The sequence below is a fragment of the Amphiura filiformis genome, chromosome 1 (assembly GCF_039555335.1).
Source record: "Amphiura filiformis chromosome 1, Afil_fr2py, whole genome shotgun sequence".
NCBI classification, from domain to species: Eukaryota; Metazoa; Echinodermata; class Ophiuroidea; order Amphilepidida; family Amphiuridae; genus Amphiura; species Amphiura filiformis.
In genome coordinates, this window is record NC_092628.1 from 20264338 (window position 1) to 20285543 (window position 21206).

Consider the following 21206-nt stretch of genomic DNA (forward strand, 5'->3'; position numbering starts at 1 on the left):
CCAATCAATTTTTTTTAAATATCAAACGAAAGCTAACACTTCCCCCTAAAAACACTTTTCGTCATTAGGTCAACAGATAGCAAGGCGAATGTGGTAAATCTGTTGAAAACTACCTATCCAAGCACATTTTTGGCCAAATTGTAGGTTTTAAAAGTCAAAATCTCAAGTAATCCTTGCAATATTTTTAAAATCTTATGTCATTAAATGAAAGAGCACACTTATATTGTCCATATACTAGCGTCACTAAAATGAACAATGGTCAATTCTCTTTAAATTGCTAATATTGTGCAAAAAGTTACTATTTCGCCTGTTTTGTCATACGCATGTACATTCAATGAACTATACTGTCACGTGGGAAGATATGTTGATTTTTACGTGCTGAAGTTTTCAATGCTATTTGGTGTTCTGCGCCCGTAAGTCCAAAGTTCATTTGCAGGTATCCATTTATACTTAAGACATTTGATCGTCGTGTATAAACATTTTAATTGTCAGTCATTACATTCGTGAATTTATTTTTTAAATGATATATTTTTCTGGTTTGTATATTGCTTGTATAAAGATGTAAATAGACCCGTAGAAAGAAGATTTTTTTTCGTAAGGTGGACGGGATAACACGCTGTAGTTCGACACCGTCACATGGCAACGTTTACAAGCGACCATCGATCTTCGGTGCAAGCGACCTACCGTAGAATTTGCCCCGGGACGATTGTCCGGGGTATATATTTGCACCAGGTTTGAACTTAACAGCCAATCTATTCAATAAATTGCAAGGAAACGTGACATACTATATCAGCTATATATTCAAGTGGCGAACACATTAATGGTATAGCTACAAATATACTTTAGAACATGGCTCTACAGCTTGTACCTCTGCATAGCCGCTTGGAATTAGTTGAGCAGTGTGTTTCTCTGTTATCAGATGAATGGCCGAGTGGTAAATATGAACGGTAAGATGTTTGATGCTGCAGCTGCAGCTTTATATAAAGCATATGACTAAAGGCGAACCGTCTCGATTGACGATATTTTCGCCGGGCTTTGGCTTTGCCCGGCTATTTGATTTGGGAACATCTTTGTTTTCATAAAATATTAGAATTTTAGTAGATGACCTGGCCCAACTTTGTGAAACATTTACGTTTCATTTTGTGTGATGAATGTGTCTGCAAGTAATACTAAATATGAGAAAAGGTTATTCCAGTTTCATGTTTTAATGAAATCAAACAACAACAGTAACACAACATCAGCAAAGAGGTTCATTTGGTAGGATTGTAGAGATCATAAACTCATTAGTTTTGTTAGCCGAATCCAATAAATACTACTCACGGAACTGAGCTTTCACCATCTTGGCTGATGGCTTGATCACATATGAACTGGTCCACTGTTTTTCCCGCGAAACTTGGTTGCTAATGACGCATCCTCGTTGCCCGGAAGTGATGTTGATTTTAAACAGTGGGTAAAACAATTACATGTTTACAAAGTGAAGGCAAGAATGTGTTCAATTTTATTACATTGTGACTACTATGACACATAATTTTTTTGATTAAAAAACAAAAATATTGGACAGATATGAAAATGTTGTGCCTGGTATTAACGAGGGACCATAGACCCGGAAGGGGTTCTCTCTAGATGAAGGTGACAGTGTTACAATGAAGTCCAATGAAGTTCAGTGAAGTCCAATGCGCATAATTGGGTGCATATGGGCAAAAGCTATTAGGATGCTTTTTGTGAATAATTGGTATAATGAGGCCAGCCAAAAGTAGGTATAGAGAAAGTCAGCATTCAAAATTATGTGTGGCACATCCCCATAATTTTTTGAAGACCCCCTCCCCCGATCATAGATTCAACCTATGATCCACTTTTAATCACTCAAAGCACAAGAATATTAATGAAATATAATATTTTGTTTATGCCTGGATATTATGTTGAATACCACTAATTAGAGCTGGGCAGTGCCTGAAAAAAAGAGAGGGACTATTTTCTTGCATGGCATCTGGAAAAGGTGCTTAAAATTCACTAAAAATGTCAGAGTAACATGCAGAGGGCGTACTGTAAAATTGTAGTCTTTACACTTCAGTGGTTTAGAACAAAAAAAAGTCTCAGGTCATCATATATTGAGAATTTGGTCATTTGGGGATTCAACCTTCTATATTTAATTGATATATTCTAAAAAAAGGTGCATACAGTTTTGATGATTTTGACGATTTTCCAAATCGTAGAATAGCCTTAACTCTCAGAATTAATACCATTTCATATTTGTCAATTTTACCTTCAAGATTAGAAGTAATCGAATCAAAATGTCCTAATCCACCATGCTCTTTGATTCTCCTGTCACGACAAACTGACGAAGGGGACACATTGATTGGTCATGGCAGAATTGTGCCAGTGAAAGACATGAACGATATGCTCTACGTAGAACAAGGTAAAAACATAGCATAACTCTACACCATTTTCACCCTGATGTGACAGTGACGTCATTGGGCATTTTATTGGGCGAAACTTCAAATCGCTAGCGTTTGCTCAAAGCGCTGGTGTAGACATGCACGCATGAAGACACCGCATGAATGCACGCGCGAATCAGCTGCCTCAATGCGTTGACGTCACTGCCGCATCAGGGTGTAAAATGGTACAAGTCTAGGTTTTTTAATCACAAGGTATTCTGATGTCATGCTTAACCATAACAGATTTAGAAGGATATCGATGACAAGTTCTTGACGACATTTTCAGGACTGCCCTCACCATACTCACACGGTCTAGTGACCAATTAAAATATGGTTAGTGAACAAAATATTAGTTCAATTACATTCGATTTGAATGCAACAATGATGGCATGGAATATAATTCCCAGTTTAAGCTCTCATTTGAGACTAGAATAATGTTTGCATCACAACAAAACGTTACAATCGCAGAAAAAATCGAGTAATCTTACATGCAGTCTACGTTAAAAACACCTTAAAGCTTTGTATACTTTTTGTTATTCATCATCATTTTCTTTCTCTCGAATCTCAAGTCGTTATAGAGAAGGCAAAGCGTGGTCGAGGCTTTGGCAAGAGACTACTGGAGATGGTGGAAGACTACTGTAGTCACCTTGGTTATAAGAGATTGTTTTAGGGACATCACCGGACACGCCTAAACTTTATCTCAGACTTGGTTACAAGTTCACAGATTTACGGCCGATTGTGGTTGGTCCAGGGGTGAGTTTATTATACGCCTTTATTAAATGTATTCAATCCTATCGATTCTACATTTGTGACATTACGTATACTGTAATCAGCTTGTAATGGGCGAGAATTATTTGGTTTTTGTTACTGCGCGAGTCAATAAAGTCCCAACTTACGCCCGTGTACGCGTAAATTCAAAAAAGTTCGCGTCACTCTCGCTATGCGCAAAGCGCAATTCGCGTAGGTGCTACGCCAAGCTATGTGTACGTCATTCTATATCAATCCACGATGTTGTGAGTCCCGCCTATTAATACCAGCTTATCAGAGTCTCATAGATGGCAACACATATACTGTGTTGAGTATCTGTGATGTCACGAAACAGTTACGATTAGCCTCAGGGCGTAGTTAGCTCTCTTGGTCGGGGATGGGAAATAATATGTTCGTCCCCGTTTGGTAGGAAACCATGGAAACAGGGGCTATTTAAAACACCTCCTGTCACGATCGTGCAGTGAGAATAAAAATCAGTGCAGTGATTAATAAAAATCCGTGCTTAAAATATTTCTGTACTATTCAAGTTTCAACCACACTAATGACCAGGAAATTATGCAGTTCCTCCACAAACTAAGACTGATCGAGTCACAAAATCCTAAGCAAAAAGGTTAAGTTTGTGGTAATCAGTCAAACTTTAATTTTGTGAGTAAAATTAATCAAGCAAATATTGCCTTACAACGCCTGTGGCCCGGATGGGGTTCTCTGCTGGTTGAAGGTATACGGGGAGGTGCCACGGTTTTGGGGTACCTTTTCAGCGATTTTGGTATATCGATGGGTGGGTTTTCAGTGGAGACCAATGGCGCATTTTAGCAAAAGTACCCTTAAAAGTGCCCAAATATGGCAAATTTGGGTGATTTTTGGGTGCTTTTATTGAAATTGGTATATTGATGGGTAGCAAAAGTAGGTATAGAGAAAGTCTGCGTGGCACATCCCCGTACAAAATTTTTCGAAGACCCCCCCCCCCCCCCGGGCCTGTGGCAACGCCCTGTCTTCAAATTTTCGATCACTCGTGGCGAAAGGCGGATGCGCAACAGGCGTGGTAGCATGGTAAAATGAGGGTATTTTATGCAACTTTGCATAGTTTGTATGTGTTTTTTTTTTCATTCTTGTTAATATTTGTAATACCAATCAGTATTTATTTTTCATTCTTGTTAATATTTGTAATACCAATCAGTATACCAGCTGTGCATCGAGATGCAGCTGGGTTCAAAAATTACAATTCAATTATTATGGATTGAAATTTTAAACGAAAATCTATCGTTCTGAACAAAGCCAAACATTTTCTTTTCTGATTAACATTTACGGAGATTGTAATTTTATGAAGTTGTAAGCATTGTGTGCATTTTAGGTAACTTTGCAGAGTTTTGATTTGTTTTTGCATTCTGATTAACATTTTTTAACTTGACATTAGTGAACCAGGTGTGTACTTTCATCAAGCTGTATCTACGTAAAAATAATGACAAATCAATTGAAGGGATTTACATTTTAATTGAAAATCTACCCTTCTAAATAACTCAATTATAACTTGATTAAAATTTTTATAGGCATTGTAATTTTATGAAATTTTAGGCACTGTGTGCATTTTATGCTTCAGGATATTCTCTGGACCAAAAGCTTCAGCCTCTCTGCTTTGAATTATTTTTGGCACTTTCACCATGTTCACCATTTTACGCTCTCGTAACTTGATTATGATACCTGCAAATTTCGCCCCCTGACTTATATGAATCTCATATTAGCTAATATTATGAAGTTGCGAAAACAAATATGTGACCATACAGCACAACTGAGCCCTGAAGTCGCCAATCATCATTTTTGAGATATTCAACCAAAATATTCTGCTTGAAATTAGCTTTAAAATGATGTATATCATGTCTATAGTACTTGACATTTAAGTAGTGAAAAATCAATAAAACAGTCAATAAATCCTTTGTTTCCCATTGTTTATTGTTAAGTTCAATGGAGCATATCTCAATAGTGGCACTGGCGACATCCGGGATCAGTTGTGGTGGATGGTCACATATGTGACGTGCCATGTCAAAAGGAGACACTTGTCACTGCTTGTGGGCAGGATCATGAATTGAGAAATAGCCCGGGGTGATTTTTTCACAATTTAGGTTTGTTGTGAATTTGTTATTTTATTAATGTTTAAAATATTGTCTGATTGTTTCAGACCGGAATATAACTGGCATTTTGTATTTTTTGGGACATTTTCCAAGGTAATTCCTACTCTCAACATTGTCAATAATATTTTCAAAGGCCGATATCTCAATTTCCAATTTTATAATACCATAACTTACGAACTCAATATCTTCGCTTAGGAATGTCCGATTTCATTGGGGAAAAAGGCGTTGTGGAGCAAAAATCTCTATATTAAAAGATAATGTAAAAACCTCAAAATTGATAACCTGCCCAAAAGTATCTTCTTTTGGCATGGCACGTCACACATACCCTATCTATGAAATACAGTGTTCAGCCATCTGATAAAACATGAGAAAAGGGTTAAGCGAAATGCACACATGATTTGTATTGTGCTATCTTTGACACGTAGTCATGGTAGTAAAAACTCTTAAAATATGAAAGCCGCGCCTTCAAATTACCTAGAAATCACTACTTTTTAAAAATGTTTTCTAAATGTCTTTTATACTGATTTAGCATATTTATGTTTTCCCAATAAATTCCACTGATTTGGCAAATTTTAATTTTTGCCCTTCTATATGGTTTATTTCCCGACTCAGATGTTGGATTACGTTATACAGATTCCATCAAGCATGCCGTATCCAGGATGGGAACACTTTTACAAACCTTATGATGGGAGTATACTCTCTAGCTCTGTACAACCTGACTCTCAAACTTTATCGCAATCTTTACATGCAGAAGGGGAAATGACTAGTCGGGTTTCTGAGGCAGCAGCAAAGAGTAGCAGGAACAATGTCGAAATACCTGAATGGGCTATGGATGTGGATGGATATTGCTGTTTGATTAAAGAAATATTATAATATTTGCTGAGGTAGACGCCCTCAATATTTTTCAAAATTCTGTTTTTTACATAATTATAATGCACTTTATTAAACTGGAAAAATCATGACTCTGGGTGCTGTAGTTTAGTCACAATCCGAGATTTTGAATAAAACGCAGGAACCGTCGTTTTATTATTACGATGGAAATATTAGTCGAACGCGTACTCGATGATCATAACACATTACGTACATATGGTACATGTACATGGCGACACACATAAAGGATCATGTCGTACACAACCGAATGATGTGACACGCATTGACTACATCGGCGCTGGTAGTAAATTCCAGTTTTCTTTGCTTTACCTCAGTTGTTCAGCTTAAAATTAAAAGGGGACATATTTGATTGTAAAAGCTAACATTTTATGGACAAGAAATACTAATCTATTTTTAGTGGAGATGTTATAACATGGCTTTAAAGAAATGGATAATGATATCCCAGTTATATATTCAACTACCCAATGATATAGTTTGGTCATTACCCAACTACATATTGGATTCAAAACAGTTTTGAAAGGGGCCAAGTTATACCCCCGTTTTGGAATACTAGGACAAAATTTATCAAATTTTGTAATCTTTGACATAATGTTTTAGGCTACACTTGTCCTCATTTTGGCCAAATTTTAACATTAAAATGGCAAATTTGGGTATTCCACCCCCCTGGCTCGGTGGGCCCGTTACGCCCCTGCTTATTGTTAATCACCTATAAAGCCTCTTATAACCTTTCACGCGTTCATGTTCTCCTGAGGATTAATACTTGAATCCTATCTAAGTGAAAAAGGATAAAACCATGAAAACGTTGGTTTGTTTTTGTTTTTGTTGTTGTTGTTTTGTTTGTATTGTTTTTTTTTATGTCGAGCATATCTATGCTTTAACAGCTGAAATCCATGAGATAACGCTGACGAAACTTCGGTCGGGCACAAATGACCTGATGAAGGGGGTCGCCGTAGATAGCTGGTCGGAGTATTTTTACTGGACAGGCAAGTGTAGCCGACAATCTGGCACTTACCCTGATCGGAACCGACTGTAACGAGGTCTTTTATTATGGGTTATCTGCCCCGCCATTACCAGATGAACCACGGGGAGAGCTGATATTTATTTGTTGGCAAAACCTATTTCAAGTGAACTACCGCTTGGATATACCAAATCCTAAACAAATCGCTACAAATATTTAACAACAGCAAACATGCATTCTATGCAGTGATTTATAGTGCGCTGCACCGGCACAGGCATGAACCCACAAGCCTCAGCGCAAAAATATAGGAATTAATTGACCATTTTGCATATTTATGAATATTAATGAGCTAATTTGCATAATTTGCCTACATTTCCGTCTATCCACTCTGCAGCTAGACTTCTCCGTAGTCCACTTGGCCATTTTGCATATTCTGGCAATTACATTTAAGCATAAAACTCTGATTTGTATTAATGTGTGTGCAATTGATAAATTTTCACATCTAATCTTTTCAGTCACCGCACTCCTTCTGTTTGTTCGCTTCCCAAGTGATTTTTTACTCGGGCTTTCGCAAATAAACTGGTAGATTTCAAAATCAGAATTGTTCAGTATTAAGGGATGTGGCTATAGGAATAAAGACCAAACAAACACATTCTTGTATATGCCGTGATATTGTAGTCTTTTGACCCTTCCACAACTTCAGCTGTGTAACTTACAAAAATTCCCGCTGAAAAGTGGTTCTTTTATTTTTAGAAAATACATTAAAAATCGCATTGGATTTTTCGTACTGATCGTACTAATGACCACCATCCTATAATGTTCTGATCTCACTATAGACTGGGATTACATGTGACGTCATTGTTAGGCAATTTGTCTCTATTGTTCCTTGTCCGGACGCATCATGTTGTGTTCAGGGACCGTGCTTTTAAAACGCCCGCCAGATCACAATAAGGCCATTGAACTGTGTAGTGGTCATACGTATTCGCTGAAGCATTGCAGTAAACCCCTTGCGACTCATTAATAATGTGTGGAAACAGGTCAGGGACGTCTCTATGACCTGTTTCCACAGATGGCTACTCGGGTCAAGTGGTTTGGGTTCATTGCCCAGATCACGTGTCCCGAGTAGCGGTACGTCTTCCAGTACTACGCCAACTCAGTGCTGAAGAAGTGACCTCGGATGAGGCACGAAAATTCCACTCGTAAGTGAAATTTTACATTGCTTGTGTGAATCAGTTTTAAATTGTTCTACATTATGTCTACGCCACAGCAGTCAAAATTACATTCCCGTCTCGAAAGCGAACATGGCCGGATGGCGACAAAACTAGTCAGACGTATTGAATTTCTGGAAAGAAAATCGGCCAGATTTAGGAACCACCTTCATTTTACTTTACATTGCAAACACCACGGTGTTACCCCGGCGAGTCTCAAATTGAAATCATCAGTGAAAGGTATAACAGCGGAAAGGATTTTACAAAGGGCTCAACATCAATTAGTAGGGGAACGGATCAGACAGATCTATGCTACGCTAAATAACATCAAACAACAAATCGCGGACATAGATGAACAGTTGTTTACTGAGTTGCCTATGGAGACGTACTCGGAAGTCAAAGAGTGGGTCGCGCATGCGCACAAAGCCGAATGGGACAAGTGCAGATCACGTCAACAAACCAAATTTGCTCGCTTGTCTTCGAGTGATAAACAAACCAAAACACGGGATAAAAACCGCCCGATTGTTCCAGTTAACCAGCAGGAGCATAAGGAAGTAACAGATAGATGGGTGATTAATAAGTCAGACAAAGAACTTACAGCAGCGGAGTTGTCAGTGCTTCAAAAGGGACTCAACTACGCGGTAAGTCCATCTAAAATCCCGGTAGTCGAATTCATCACCGGTGTTGAATCAGCGACCAAATTGATAGGGCACGATTCGGACGAGGCGTCACGTTTGAGACTCGATTGTGTGGACATTCTAGAACATGCGAAGGTCCCTGACAGTAATATTTCCAAAGAGGAAAGAGCAGCGCTTCGTGATCTGAAATCTGACAATAATATCATGATCCTCCCTGCCGACAAGGGGAGGGCTACTGTGGTAATGAACAAAACCTCGTACCAAGACAAAGCCAATGAACTTTTAGCTGATAAGAACACGTATGAACTCATTAAGAAAGACCCCACTGCCAAGTACAAAAATCTCTTGGTGGATCAACTCAAAGTCCTCAAAGACGAGGAGTGGATTGACTTTAAGCTGTACAGACAGCTGTACCCCACCACGGCTGTTGTACCCAAGTTCTATGGCCTTCCTAAGGTCCATAAACCTTCGTGCCCACTTAGACCGATAGTGGCGAGTCGCGGTTCTATTACGTATGACACTGCTAAATTTGTGGCCAACATCCTGTCCCCCCTTGTTGGTAAATCTGAAAGACATCTGCAGAACAGTGAGGATTTAGTCAACAAGATGTCTAAATTCACTCTCGGCCCCGAGGAATGCCTTGTGTCCTTTGATGTCACAGCCCTCTTCACGTGCGTTCCGGTGGATGAAAGTTTAGTGATTGTTAAGGACTTGTTAACAGCGGACACCACCTTAGAGTCCAGAACTGATCTTAGCCCGCAGCAAGTTACTGACCTTCTGAGCACCTGTCTTAAAACCACTTACTTCGTTTACAACGAGAAGTTTTATGTTCAACGCGAGGGTGCGGCGATGGGCTCCCCCGTGAGCCCGATCATTGCAAATCTCTTCATGGAGAACTTTGAAGAGAAGGCTCTTCAATCGTGTGCTAATCCCCCCCAAATACTGGGGGCGCTATGTCGATGACATTATGGTGATTATGGACAAAGCTGAGGTAGATACGTTCACTCAACACCTGAACTCTGTGCACCCATCCATCAAATTCACGGTTGAACTTGAAAACAACAATGCACTCGCGATGCTTGACACCCTCATCACTCGCGCTCCGGACGGTAAGCTGGTCTTCAGTGTCTACCGCAAAAGTACCCACACCGACCAGTACTTAAATTTCTCCAGTCACCAGCCATTGGAACACAAGCTAGGAGTGATTAGAACTCTGACTCACCGCGCTAAAACTTTGTCATCTGACAGCACCCTACTTGAAAAAGAATTAGATCATGTCAAGAAATCACTGTCCATATGCGGATACACCAAATGGACCTGGACTGCGCCGAGTAGTAGGAAACGGGACCCCAAACCTCGTAGGAGTGACACCCCCACTAAAGGTCACGTCTCGTTACCCTACGTACAAGGCGTGACGGAAGCGATTAACAGAAAAATCAGGAGTGCTGGTGTAACTGTTCATGTCAAACCCTCGAACACCATCAGGAGCATGGTGGTGTCGCCCAAGGACAAAGTAAAGACACTGGACCGCACGGGGTCCATCTATCAAATTCAGTGTAAAGACTGTCCATCACAATATATAGGTGAGACTGAAAGAGCTCTCGGAAAAAGGGTTTCCGAACATAAAAGAGAGCCCTCGCCGGTTGGAGGACATATGAAAGCTGCCAGACACTCCTTTGACCCTGGTGAGGTCAAGGTGTTGGACAGCGATTCCAGGTGGTTTCAGCGAGGGGTGAAGGAAGCAGTGTACATCGCAGCCTCCGAACCAGACCTCAATAAAGATCAGGGACGCCACCCCTACCAGCCGCCTACAAGAGGCTACTCGGGTCAAGTGGTTTGGGTTCATTGCCCAGATCACGTGTCCCGAGTAGCGGTACGTCTTCCAGTACTACGCCAACTCAGTGCTGAAGAAGTGACCTCGGATGAGGCACGAAAATTCCACTCGTAAGTGAAATTTTACATTGCTTGTGTGAATCAGTTTTAAATTGTTCTACATTAGGTCAGGGACGTATTATGATAAATCTAATCCTGTCTTTGAGGTCAATATATAAAAGAAAGACCTTCAAACACACAGGTGCGTGGTTGTAGATAATATTTTATCATCAAAGATGCTGACATAGGAAATTTTATGGAGGCGGCGCTTATTATTTCTTGTAAACACAATCTAATGTGGTACTCACTACGTGTAGAAGGCCGGGTCTGCATGAAGCTAGAGATATAGTTTCATGTTCAGTGTAATCAATTAAAAAACTATAGCTGGATATCAAAAAAAATCATGAGGCATTCCTTCTTGTTATGGACGACATGTATTAATTTTGATATTATTATGACAAAATCCATTCCCTTCTCAATCGATTAGCCTTTCTTTTCGAAAAATAAATCATAGGGCCTAGAGGCCATGATATATATAGGCCTAACCTAAACCCATATTCTGTTAAACAGGCAAAGTTCGCTAAACTGACGCCTGCTTCAATTGCCAACCTTTATCGAGGGGCAAGTTTGAGGTTTCATAGTCATCTATTACCTATACCATTTTTCACACCGATGTGGCAGTGACGTCAATGCGTTGAAGCAACTGTTTCGCTCGCGCATCTATGCGGCGTCTTTAAGCGCGTGCATATGTACACCAGCGCTTTGATAGATACAGTACTGACGTGACGTCACTGCCACATCAGGGTGAAAATGGTATTGAACATCGCAAACCAGCCAAATTTGTGATAGGTTTGAATAGCTAGTAGAAAAACCGTGAATATAGTGTCAGAAAGTCTCACCAGGGATCGATACAAAGGGATGGGCATCCTAGTATTACGTAACAAACCGGAAGATGTAGCCTAGGTCTAGACAATAGGCGGATTAGCGGCCATTTTGTCTTCTACATGATTTTATTCATGTGTCCTTATACTTTAGTACACAAGTATATGGCTCATTCTCCGATAAAGCGTTCAAGTTTGGTCTCGGTAATTGCAAAATTCCAACCACGAAGAATTCATGAAAATCATTCAGAATCGTAAACTTTAATAGTTTCAGAGCACAAAACAATGCATGGGTGATTTTTCAACAATACTTCATTTTTGAGCAATATTACTTGTACGCATCGGTGGTAACGTATCAGTGGTAACGTATCTGTGAAGCCCTTTCACACTTTTGTCTTAATCGTGCAAGTGTAAAAACTTACCGACTTAATTCTGATACTTGATCAGTCATCACCCAATGTACTAAAGTCTGGTATGGTATTTGGCTTCATTTATCACAGCGTTTTTTCCGAGGGGAGTAAAATGTAGGTAACGTATCTGTGACGACATGAACGTAACGTCAGGATTTTTTGCCATTAATAGACCTGATTTTTTTTACTTTGAAACCATTGTGTTATGTACCACATATATAATATAACTATGGAGCCTGCTTGATCATATGAGAACATTCATATCGCTAGTTATTTTGACAGATTGCTATATCCATTAGAAATATGGTAACGTATCTGTGAACAATATTGGCGACACAGTCTCAAATACCTGTTGGAAAAATTTAATAACCTGCGTTGTGATGTTTTATACTTTATAATTAGGACATGATACCAGCTAATGAAAAGTACCTATAATCCATTACTATGCGCGAATGTATAGCGAACAGGGACACATTATACGGAACGCACCTTGGCTGGCGACATGGAGGAAAACATTGGATATGCATTATCAGCTTTATTGTTTTATACTTTCTAGGCATGTTACATCCTCTAGCCCCACACATTTTAGAAAGCAACTCCTAAGTATTAGTTATATTAATAAAAGTCATTTCTTTCTGACAAAACAAGTCTGAATACGACTTGAAACTATGGGCGACACATATTTGGCTTTTTGAACACTTTATCGGAGAATGTGCCATATAAGTTAACAGGTTTACAATTTTAAAATTATATTTTGTGTATACAATATATTCTGTAGTAAATCGATCAAATGACGGTGATTGTGCAGGTATTATATGCTTGATAGAATTAAATTGTCTGACCAGCTAGTATTCTCCTCCGCCGTCAGTGTGATTCCAATCACCCCACGTACCGTGTTGCGAAGGTGGAGGAGACTAAAGCTGTATTGACGAACACGCATGCGTTAAAAATGATGTACCCTTAGTTGAACAATAGCGTGACGTGGTTTCCGGCATTGTTCCTATGCACTTTCACCCTCCTGGTCTCACACATCTTAGTATAACCTTGTCGTTAATGTGACACCGAATGCAGCGCCATTTTTGGAATATATTCGTACATTGTGTGGGCAAATATTTGGTCAAATGTAGGCTAAGTAGGCCTAAATCATGAAAATCGCTTAATCGGAATAATACCAACCAACAACGGACATTGAGACAACACTACGGGAGAAGTTTGAAGTAAGTAAAGCTTTTCCTGGTTATAAAAAACAAGGAAAAAGCAGCCTTTTTTTTTTTTTTATCACAACGCGATATATTAAAAAAGTACATTTTGAGAGGACCTACGCTGGTTCTTTTGGTTCTAGTTTAAAATCTGTTCATCACCTGCAGTCCGATTTGGTATCTATGGTTTCATCAAAGTCTTGGGAACTAATTTGGATGGTATTTTGGTTAACAAAAACGATACTGTCTTTCTTAACGGTACTTATGCATGCTAGTGTGTAAAATGCATTGAAACTTGTCGGCTAAAAAGTGCATAAATTAAAATCGCGAAGAGTAATAGCAACAATAAAATTACTATCTACATTCCAAGCGGAAACACTTTTCAAAAACATACTACCTTTTTTCGGGCAATCGCTGAAACCGAAATATGAAATTCCAGGTCATCTGTAAAAAAAGTGCGTGAGCAGAAATGACCATGAACTTGGGTCACCGATACAAGTGTTTATATTGGTGTCAGGCCTTTCATAGTGATACAGCAATTAGCCCCCAATAATGGCTTTCATTTGAACCGTTATTTGTTAATCTGCGATTTTTACTTTTTGACAAATTAATGAACGTAAAATCGATTTAAAATTGCCCAACCCGTTAAAGTGAGGCATTATGCAAGATATGTTGCATTCAATATAAACATAATTATACTTACTTTTACTGTCACTAATTATATAAACTCTTTATGACCATTTTACTATTAATTATAATACGCATCAGTATAATTTTGAGTTCCAACAGGATGCGTTCATCATGATTAATAATAACATATTTTTATTTAAATCAAAATTCGACTATGGCATAGTCTATGTGATTGTTAGCTTTAAAAGCTTAGTATTTGACACAAGATAAATTGGAGAAGTATTTTTACGACGAGTAATATACATAATTATTATATTTTCTAGTTCAAGTTCAAAGATTTTTCTTTTTGGAAATCTACGTAAGTAAAATCTTTTGTATTATGGAATTCAACCACTGCCGAAATTCATTGAGCCATGATTATTGGGTCATACAGGCTGTAACAAAATGATTGTTCTCCAACTAATTTCAATTTTGGTCATTTTTTTAATCGTAACTGATTTTTTTGTGGTAATTTTGCAAATATTCAAATTGCTAAGTATGCCAGGCGTAATAAGAAAGGCGTATGTGTGAAAGCTAATTCATCTGTTCAATCAAAATTTGATTCAAATGATCAAGAATCATAAACTATTCACTTTAATCTTTTTTACAACACTAGAATTATATTTCAGTATATCGTTTGAACAGATTAAGACAAAATTATGACCACAAAGTACAGAAATTACTATTATGTTTGGCACAGTGGGAGCACTTGTTGCAAGCTGTTAACGAATTACGCCCGTATATTGTGGTGCGAAAATTCGCGGTGTCACCCTCCTTCATTCAATGTAAAATATAACGAGATTTCGATGTTCCATACGCCTTATGCGGTCCGTGCGTACATAATTGCTAGTCTCGGTTCCATGTTGGATTGTGTTCTTTCGTCACGAAGGAGCACCTGGGATCGCGCGACCAACGCTTGTGCTGGCCACAGGAAGGCGATAAACAAGAAATTTACCGGTCTGCGGGACTTGTGTCTACTTTAATTCAGCATGCTCCGATGTTGACTATCACCAGGGCCAACATGCCGCTTAACATTAATTGTATTTTAAGTACGAATATTATGTTTGCCAAAAAATCGCAACCTCTTTTTAAATACCGCCGATCTCACTCGCATTTCAATGGAAAATATGCACGTATGAATCACGCGTATGAATGAATTCAAATTTACACCTCACTGTTGCTTTATTGTAATGATTTCTTCCAAACAAAATAGATCGTATCAATGATTAGACTTTCCTTCGTTTGTTCAATATCCTTGACTGTTATTTGAAAACCGACACAGGCGTTCATTTCGTACGTGAAGAATCTTCGCTCCAAGCGGGGAATGGACACCTGCTTTATTGGTGCCACACGAGCCTTACTAAGGATGAGGTTACATTCCACGTCACCAGCTTCATTCAAAAGTCTCAGGTATGAGGCTGTTCCGTATCCACGGTCACTTGCATCTGCAAAGTGATGTACTTGGACTTCAGCATTCTCAAATCCATCTGGCTTCCAACATCTTTGAATCCTGAAGTGTTCTAACTCTAGAATGCTTGTCCACCACTTGTGCCATTTTCTCTTTATTTCATCAGGCACCTCATAGACGGGCGTACGATCACGGCGTTTGGAACAGTTGCGTAACCAGAATTTTAGTGTGAGGGGCCAAAGACAAATTTTCATCCCCATTTGTCAATTTTTATCCCATTTTTAGTACTTTTAAGGACACTTTACTCCTTACCGTCCCCATTTTTCCCTAAACATTTTTCGGGGGAGGGGCATTTTTCCCCCGGCTCCCCTGGTTTGGGAATCGCAACCTCGATCTCCATCATGAACATGCAATAATAATTCTAGTAGTAAATTTCAACCAGTATAAGTTGTATTCACTTCATATTATCTCGTAAATGATTCGCATCAAGAACAATCATTTTGATACAGACTGTATAATCCTGTTACACTGGTGGCTTAAAGCTGGTACCCCGAGGCTGGTACGTTTGCTAAATAAACGCGCTTGATTATAAAACACAACAAGATTACACAGTTATTCATACCTGTAACGTCGACATGTCATTTTAAGTATTTTGGTATTGAAGTCAATGAAAGTAAGATTGAGTGGGTCAACTTCTTTTTTATTGGCACTATGGAGGGAAATGGTAAGTTCAATACCAAAGCATTTGATCATTGTTTAAGTTTCAAAAGGCTTCTGGTCTGATTTATTTAAACTATTATTTTCTTTCTTATTATGAACCGAGTCTGGTGGTAGCCGGTGGCTAATTCAATCCCGCGATCAAATCCGGGGATCAAATCGCATATGTTATCACTATTACAGCACCACAATAATTTTATTTATTGTGGTGCTAATAATTGTAATTGATTAATTTTAATTATTGTGGTGCTGTAATATTTTTTGCCACTTGTTTGACTAATTTAAAAATTTGTAAAACAAGTGGCAAACATACCAAATAGCGTTTTCAAGTTATCACCAGGCTGTTACACCAGGCTACTTAGATCAGCTCTTGATATAAGGTGGAGGACACATACCACAAATAAAGAACTGTATGGTGCATGGTGAACTCCCACAGGTAACTGATAAAATCTGGAAAAGAAGACTGCAATTTGCTGGTCACTGTTTAAGATGTACAATGAAATTGTATATGAAAGTATGATTTAACAATAATATTGTACATACAATCACTCAGAATCAATATGTTTAATAACGTTACTTTGCCAGCAGCCTACTTCTTGTTGATTTCAAAGTTCTCACGTATATCCTGATTCACTTGTCCTGCGAGGATCACTGTTCAGCGAAGTCCGCTGGACACTTTTATATCATTTGCATAAAATCCTCGCACAGTTGACCCGCTCTATTATATTCCTTTCTTGGAAGAGGTACGCACTTTGACGTATTCTAGATCTCCGATATTATTGGATAGTAGTACATTGACTACATAAAATTTCGCAATCTCCTTTCTTTGAAGGTACATTGGCTGTTAGCATATTAAATAACCCACAACAACACTGGATACTGTGAAGGAATGTGTTTACATTCTCTTATATACTAAACACAGAAAAAGACCCATTATATTAATAACCAATTCCTACTTTCACAACATATGGTGTAATCTGTAATCTGGAAATTACCAAGTCTTAATTATAACAGTAACCTTCACATTACATCACTTCCTTGGGAATTCCAATATGATGTCATATCCATTTCACTTTTTCAGGGATTTTCCTGGTACATCGAACAAGCCTTATACAATACTAGAGAACAGGGGGTTCCCAACAATCCAAAATTAGATATGACTCAATAACTACAGCGGTAAATTATGTATAACGTTTTCCTCAAGCATTTCAAAGTCTTGCATTTGTTGAAAAATCTAGAAAAATAACATTAACAACGAACAACAAATAAGTAAAATGTAAGTAATAAGTAAAAAATCTGACAGTTCCTAGAAATTGAGATAAGAGGGAATGAGGACCAAACCATTATTTTTATGCCTTAACTTTTGATTTCTTTGCAATAGTTTTCAAATATCACGAAGAATTCACAGTGACGGATGAAATAAAAGCAGCATGGAAGGAAAGTGGATTCTTTATTGTAAGGTACGACATTATTTCTTCATTACTGTTCGCCGTAAAAGTGATGATGTAACAGGATTAACTACCATAGCAATAGGTAAAAATAGTTTTTGAATATTATCGCCCGGCACTATAAGCATGTTGAAATCATCACTATCTATGTCTGCAATCATAGATTGAATACAAGACCGCTATTTTCAAAGATACTAATCTTATGGCAGAGATACCGCATGAACTTACTAGTGTAACACGGTACCGAGTGTACGTACCAGTGTAGCGCGATATATTCAAAATTGTTTTAACCTATTGCTATGGTAGTTAATCCTGCATTGCAAAAAATATTTTACTCAACCCCGGGTACTCAACATTGAGTAAAAGGTCACAACTCGGCAGTTGAGAAAAATTACTCAACATTGAGCTCATATAGGTGAGTAATTGTTTAATATTATACAAATATTAACTGTCTATGAGTGTGATGTGATGGTCGAAATATAATCACGAGGTGAAAGATGGATTGTTCCATTCCACGAGCCGGAACCATTACACGAATTTAAGACAGTTAATATTTGTTTTATATCACTCATGCATAAATTCTATTACTAAAGTACTATTTAAGGTAGGAATATTTTTTCATCAACATAACACCATGTTTTGCCGTGATATACTTCACATTTTGGGGTCCACCCCATAATTAAATCGGCGAGTCCACGAGTCAGCGCACGGCTTGGCGCAGGCGCACTACGGCAGAGCACTATGATAGTATACAAATATTAACTGTCTATGAGTATGAGTGTGATAGTGGAAATATTAATCGCGAGGTAAAAGATGGATTGTTCCATTTCGAGCCGGAAGGATTACACGAATTTAAGACAGTTAATATTTGTTTTATATCACTCATGCATAAATTCTATCACTAAAATACTATTTAAGGTAGGAAATACATTTTTTCATCAACATAACACCATGTTTTGCCGTATATTTCACATTTTGGGGTCCACCGCATAACTAAATCGGCGAGTCCAAGAGTCAGCGCACGGCTTGGGGCAGGCGCACTACGGCAGAGCACTATGATAGTAAAGACTATCACACGGTGAGGGTGATGGTAAAAATGATAAATGGTAATCAACCAATGAACTGTCTAGAATTTATGTACGAGTGATATAATAAAGACTATCACACGGAGAGGGTGATGGTAAAAATGATAAATGGTAATCAACCAATAAACTGTCTAGAATTTATGTATGAGTGATATAATGCAAAATATTTTTTGCAGTGTATTACATCATAACTTCTACGGCGAATAGCATTTACTCCAGATAGTCTTCTAGAATAATACAGGTCGAACTAAAGAATTTGCATTGAGTCATGTTTCATTTGGCGTAAAAAGAATTTTTTTTGAAATGGGATTACAAAGCACTGCCTATCAGTGACTTGAATAAATCATAGGAAGGGAATCTGGAATGAGGGATAGGTTAATACACATCTGGGATAATGCGTTATTAAAAATATGTATCAATTTTATTTTATTTGTGATTTCATTTCACTGCACTTCATTTCATTTCATTTCATTTCATTTCATTTCATTTCATTTCATTTCATTTCATTTCATTTCATTTCATTTCATTTCATTTCACTTCACTTCACTTCACTTCACTTCACTTCACTTCACTTCACTTCACTTCACTTCACTTCATTTCATTTCATTTCATTTCATTTCATTTTGTGGCCATTCTCCCCAGTCTTATTTCATTTTAATTCTCTCTGTGTGTGTGTCAGGTGGCGCTGTGTAACGCTGCTGTGGTCTTCACAAGAGTACGCCATCTCACTCGATCTGATGCGTTGCACCTAGCATTCCTTAGTTAGAAACCAGCTTCACGTCATTAGTCCAAGATGTTGGTGGACGTTGTCTTCCTCGTCGGCCTCTATAGCCCCACGCAATTTTTTTTCTACACCTCCGTGTTTCCTGACAATATGGCCAAAGTACTTCAGCTTTCTCTCCATAATACCGCTTCTTATGGTTCGACTTGTACCAATCTTGTCTAGGATCCAGAAATCTGTTCTCCTGTCTTTCCATGTCACTTGTAGAAGTCTCCTGTAACACCACATCTCAAAAGCATCTACTCTTTTCCTATCATTCTTGGTCATAGCCCAAGACTCGCATCCGTAAGTTCCATAGGCTTGACATGCCCTGCACAGTTGTCCTTGCAATAGCCAGTATTCGCTTAATTTCAGTTGTGCTGTCACCACTGTTGTTAATCATTGAACCCAGATATTCAAATTGCTTCACCTCCTCAATCTGCTGTCCATCTATCACAAACTCATTTTCCTTTTTCCGCTATCTGTCTACAACTATTATTTCTGTCTTCTTCCCAGCTAACAATTTTACGTTGTTAAAACGTCGTCTAAAAGTTATATAAAGTGGAATAAACGTAACATATGGACGTTGTAAGTACGTAAATCTGCGAACTCGTATTCGTGTAATGACAACGTTATTCACGGACGTTAATGTAACGTCATTTTGACGTTGTTTCGACGTCAAGTTGTGAACGTCGAAACAACGTCACTACGACGTTACAGCTACGTCCGATAATAACGTTATCACAACGCGAATACGAGTTCACAAATTAACGTAATTTTGACGTCCGTAGATTACGTTGTATCGGGGTCAGGCCGTGACATTTATACGGCGTTGTAATTACGTGCTTTATACGTCGAAACAACGTCATAAATTTGCGTACTAACGACGTCCGGAGATGACGTTGTATCTGGGTCAGTTCACGACTTTTTAACCACGTTTTAACCACGTGCTTTATACGTCGAGACAACTTGATTATGATATTATATTAACATCCGGCAACAATGATGCTCAATCCCAAAAAGGGAGAGCTTAAGAAAATTCAAGTTAAGAACTTCAGGAATAGAAGTCTTTATTTGAGTTTCACGCCTAAAGGCAAATCGTCAGACGACACGATAGAGAAAATTTGGCTGGACAACCATCTCCTTGTAATGGAAGAATTTACATTCCATGGTGTCAACATACAAACTATTCCATGTCGTTTCAGATACGTATTTTTGTAACGTTTTCTGAACGTATTATTCTAACGTTGTCACCAGGTCTGGTCAAACACATTGCATCAACGTCGAAACAACGTCATTACAACGTCATAATGACGTTATATTAACGTCCAAAAGTCAACGTCGAAAATAACGTAGTCACAACACGAATACGAGTTCACAGATTTACGTATTTACAACGTAGATGAAAACCTAAGTGTTACGTCCGCGAATGTCGTGAATACGTAGTGTGTTAGCTGGGTTTGTGTTCAGGAGAAGGTGTTTTTCTTCGCTGGCCTCTTTGATGCGCTTCAAAAGATCAATCAGCTCTACTCTGCTGCTACAAATAAGAGTGGTATCATCGGCGTACCTCAGGTTAGTAATTCTTGTATCGCCAAACTTCACTCCACCTTTAAACCCCTCCAAAGCTGTCTCATTATGTCTCCAGAGTAGATGTTAAATAGGTTTGGTGATAGCACACAGCCCTGTCGTAAGCCTCTTCCAATCTTGAACCAATCTGTGTCCCCACTACTTGT

General features: G+C 38.5%; 3 protein-coding genes across 3 annotated transcripts; all 3 read left to right on the plus strand.

The window, feature by feature from the left end:
* Window positions 1-497: 497 nt before the first annotated feature.
* Window positions 498-6602, plus strand: LOC140165717 (N-alpha-acetyltransferase 80-like). Its single transcript, XM_072189029.1, has 4 exons — window positions 498-947; window positions 2271-2416; window positions 3005-3188; window positions 5942-6602. Exons 1-3 carry the CDS (start codon window positions 850-852, stop codon window positions 3103-3105), a joined length of 345 nt encoding a protein of 114 aa, XP_072045130.1. The 5' UTR covers window positions 498-849; the 3' UTR covers window positions 3106-3188; window positions 5942-6602.
* A 1828-nt stretch (window positions 6603-8430) lies between these two features.
* LOC140156917 (uncharacterized) lies at window positions 8431-9987 on the plus strand. The gene has a single exon (XM_072179961.1). It carries the CDS (start codon window positions 8431-8433, stop codon window positions 9985-9987), a length of 1557 nt encoding a protein of 518 aa, XP_072036062.1.
* Window positions 9988-9991: 4 nt separating this feature from the next.
* On the plus strand, window positions 9992-15511 carry LOC140156927 (uncharacterized). Its single transcript, XM_072179972.1, has 2 exons — window positions 9992-10897; window positions 15338-15511. Exons 1-2 carry the CDS (start codon window positions 9992-9994, stop codon window positions 15509-15511), a joined length of 1080 nt encoding a protein of 359 aa, XP_072036073.1.
* Window positions 15512-21206: the final 5695 nt, after the last annotated feature.

Bases quoted from the DNA above. Each gene is read 5' to 3' on its own strand.
- LOC140165717 (XM_072189029.1), top strand. From the start codon at position 850: ATGGCTCTACAGCTTGTACCTCTGCATAGCCGCTTGGAATTAGTTGAG. The intron at 948-2,270 runs GTAAGATGTTTG...TTTACCTTCAAG, and splicing joins CCGAGTGGTAAATATGAACG to ATTAGAAGTAATCGAATCAA. The intron at 2,417-3,004 runs GTAAAAACATAG...TCGAATCTCAAG, and splicing joins TATGCTCTACGTAGAACAAG to TCGTTATAGAGAAGGCAAAG.
- LOC140156917 (XM_072179961.1), top strand. From the start codon at position 8,431: ATGTCTACGCCACAGCAGTCAAAATTACATTCCCGTCTCGAAAGCGAA.
- LOC140156927 (XM_072179972.1), top strand. From the start codon at position 9,992: ATGGTGATTATGGACAAAGCTGAGGTAGATACGTTCACTCAACACCTG. The intron at 10,898-15,337 runs GTACGTCTTCCA...AAACCGACACAG, and splicing joins ATCACGTGTCCCGAGTAGCG to GCGTTCATTTCGTACGTGAA.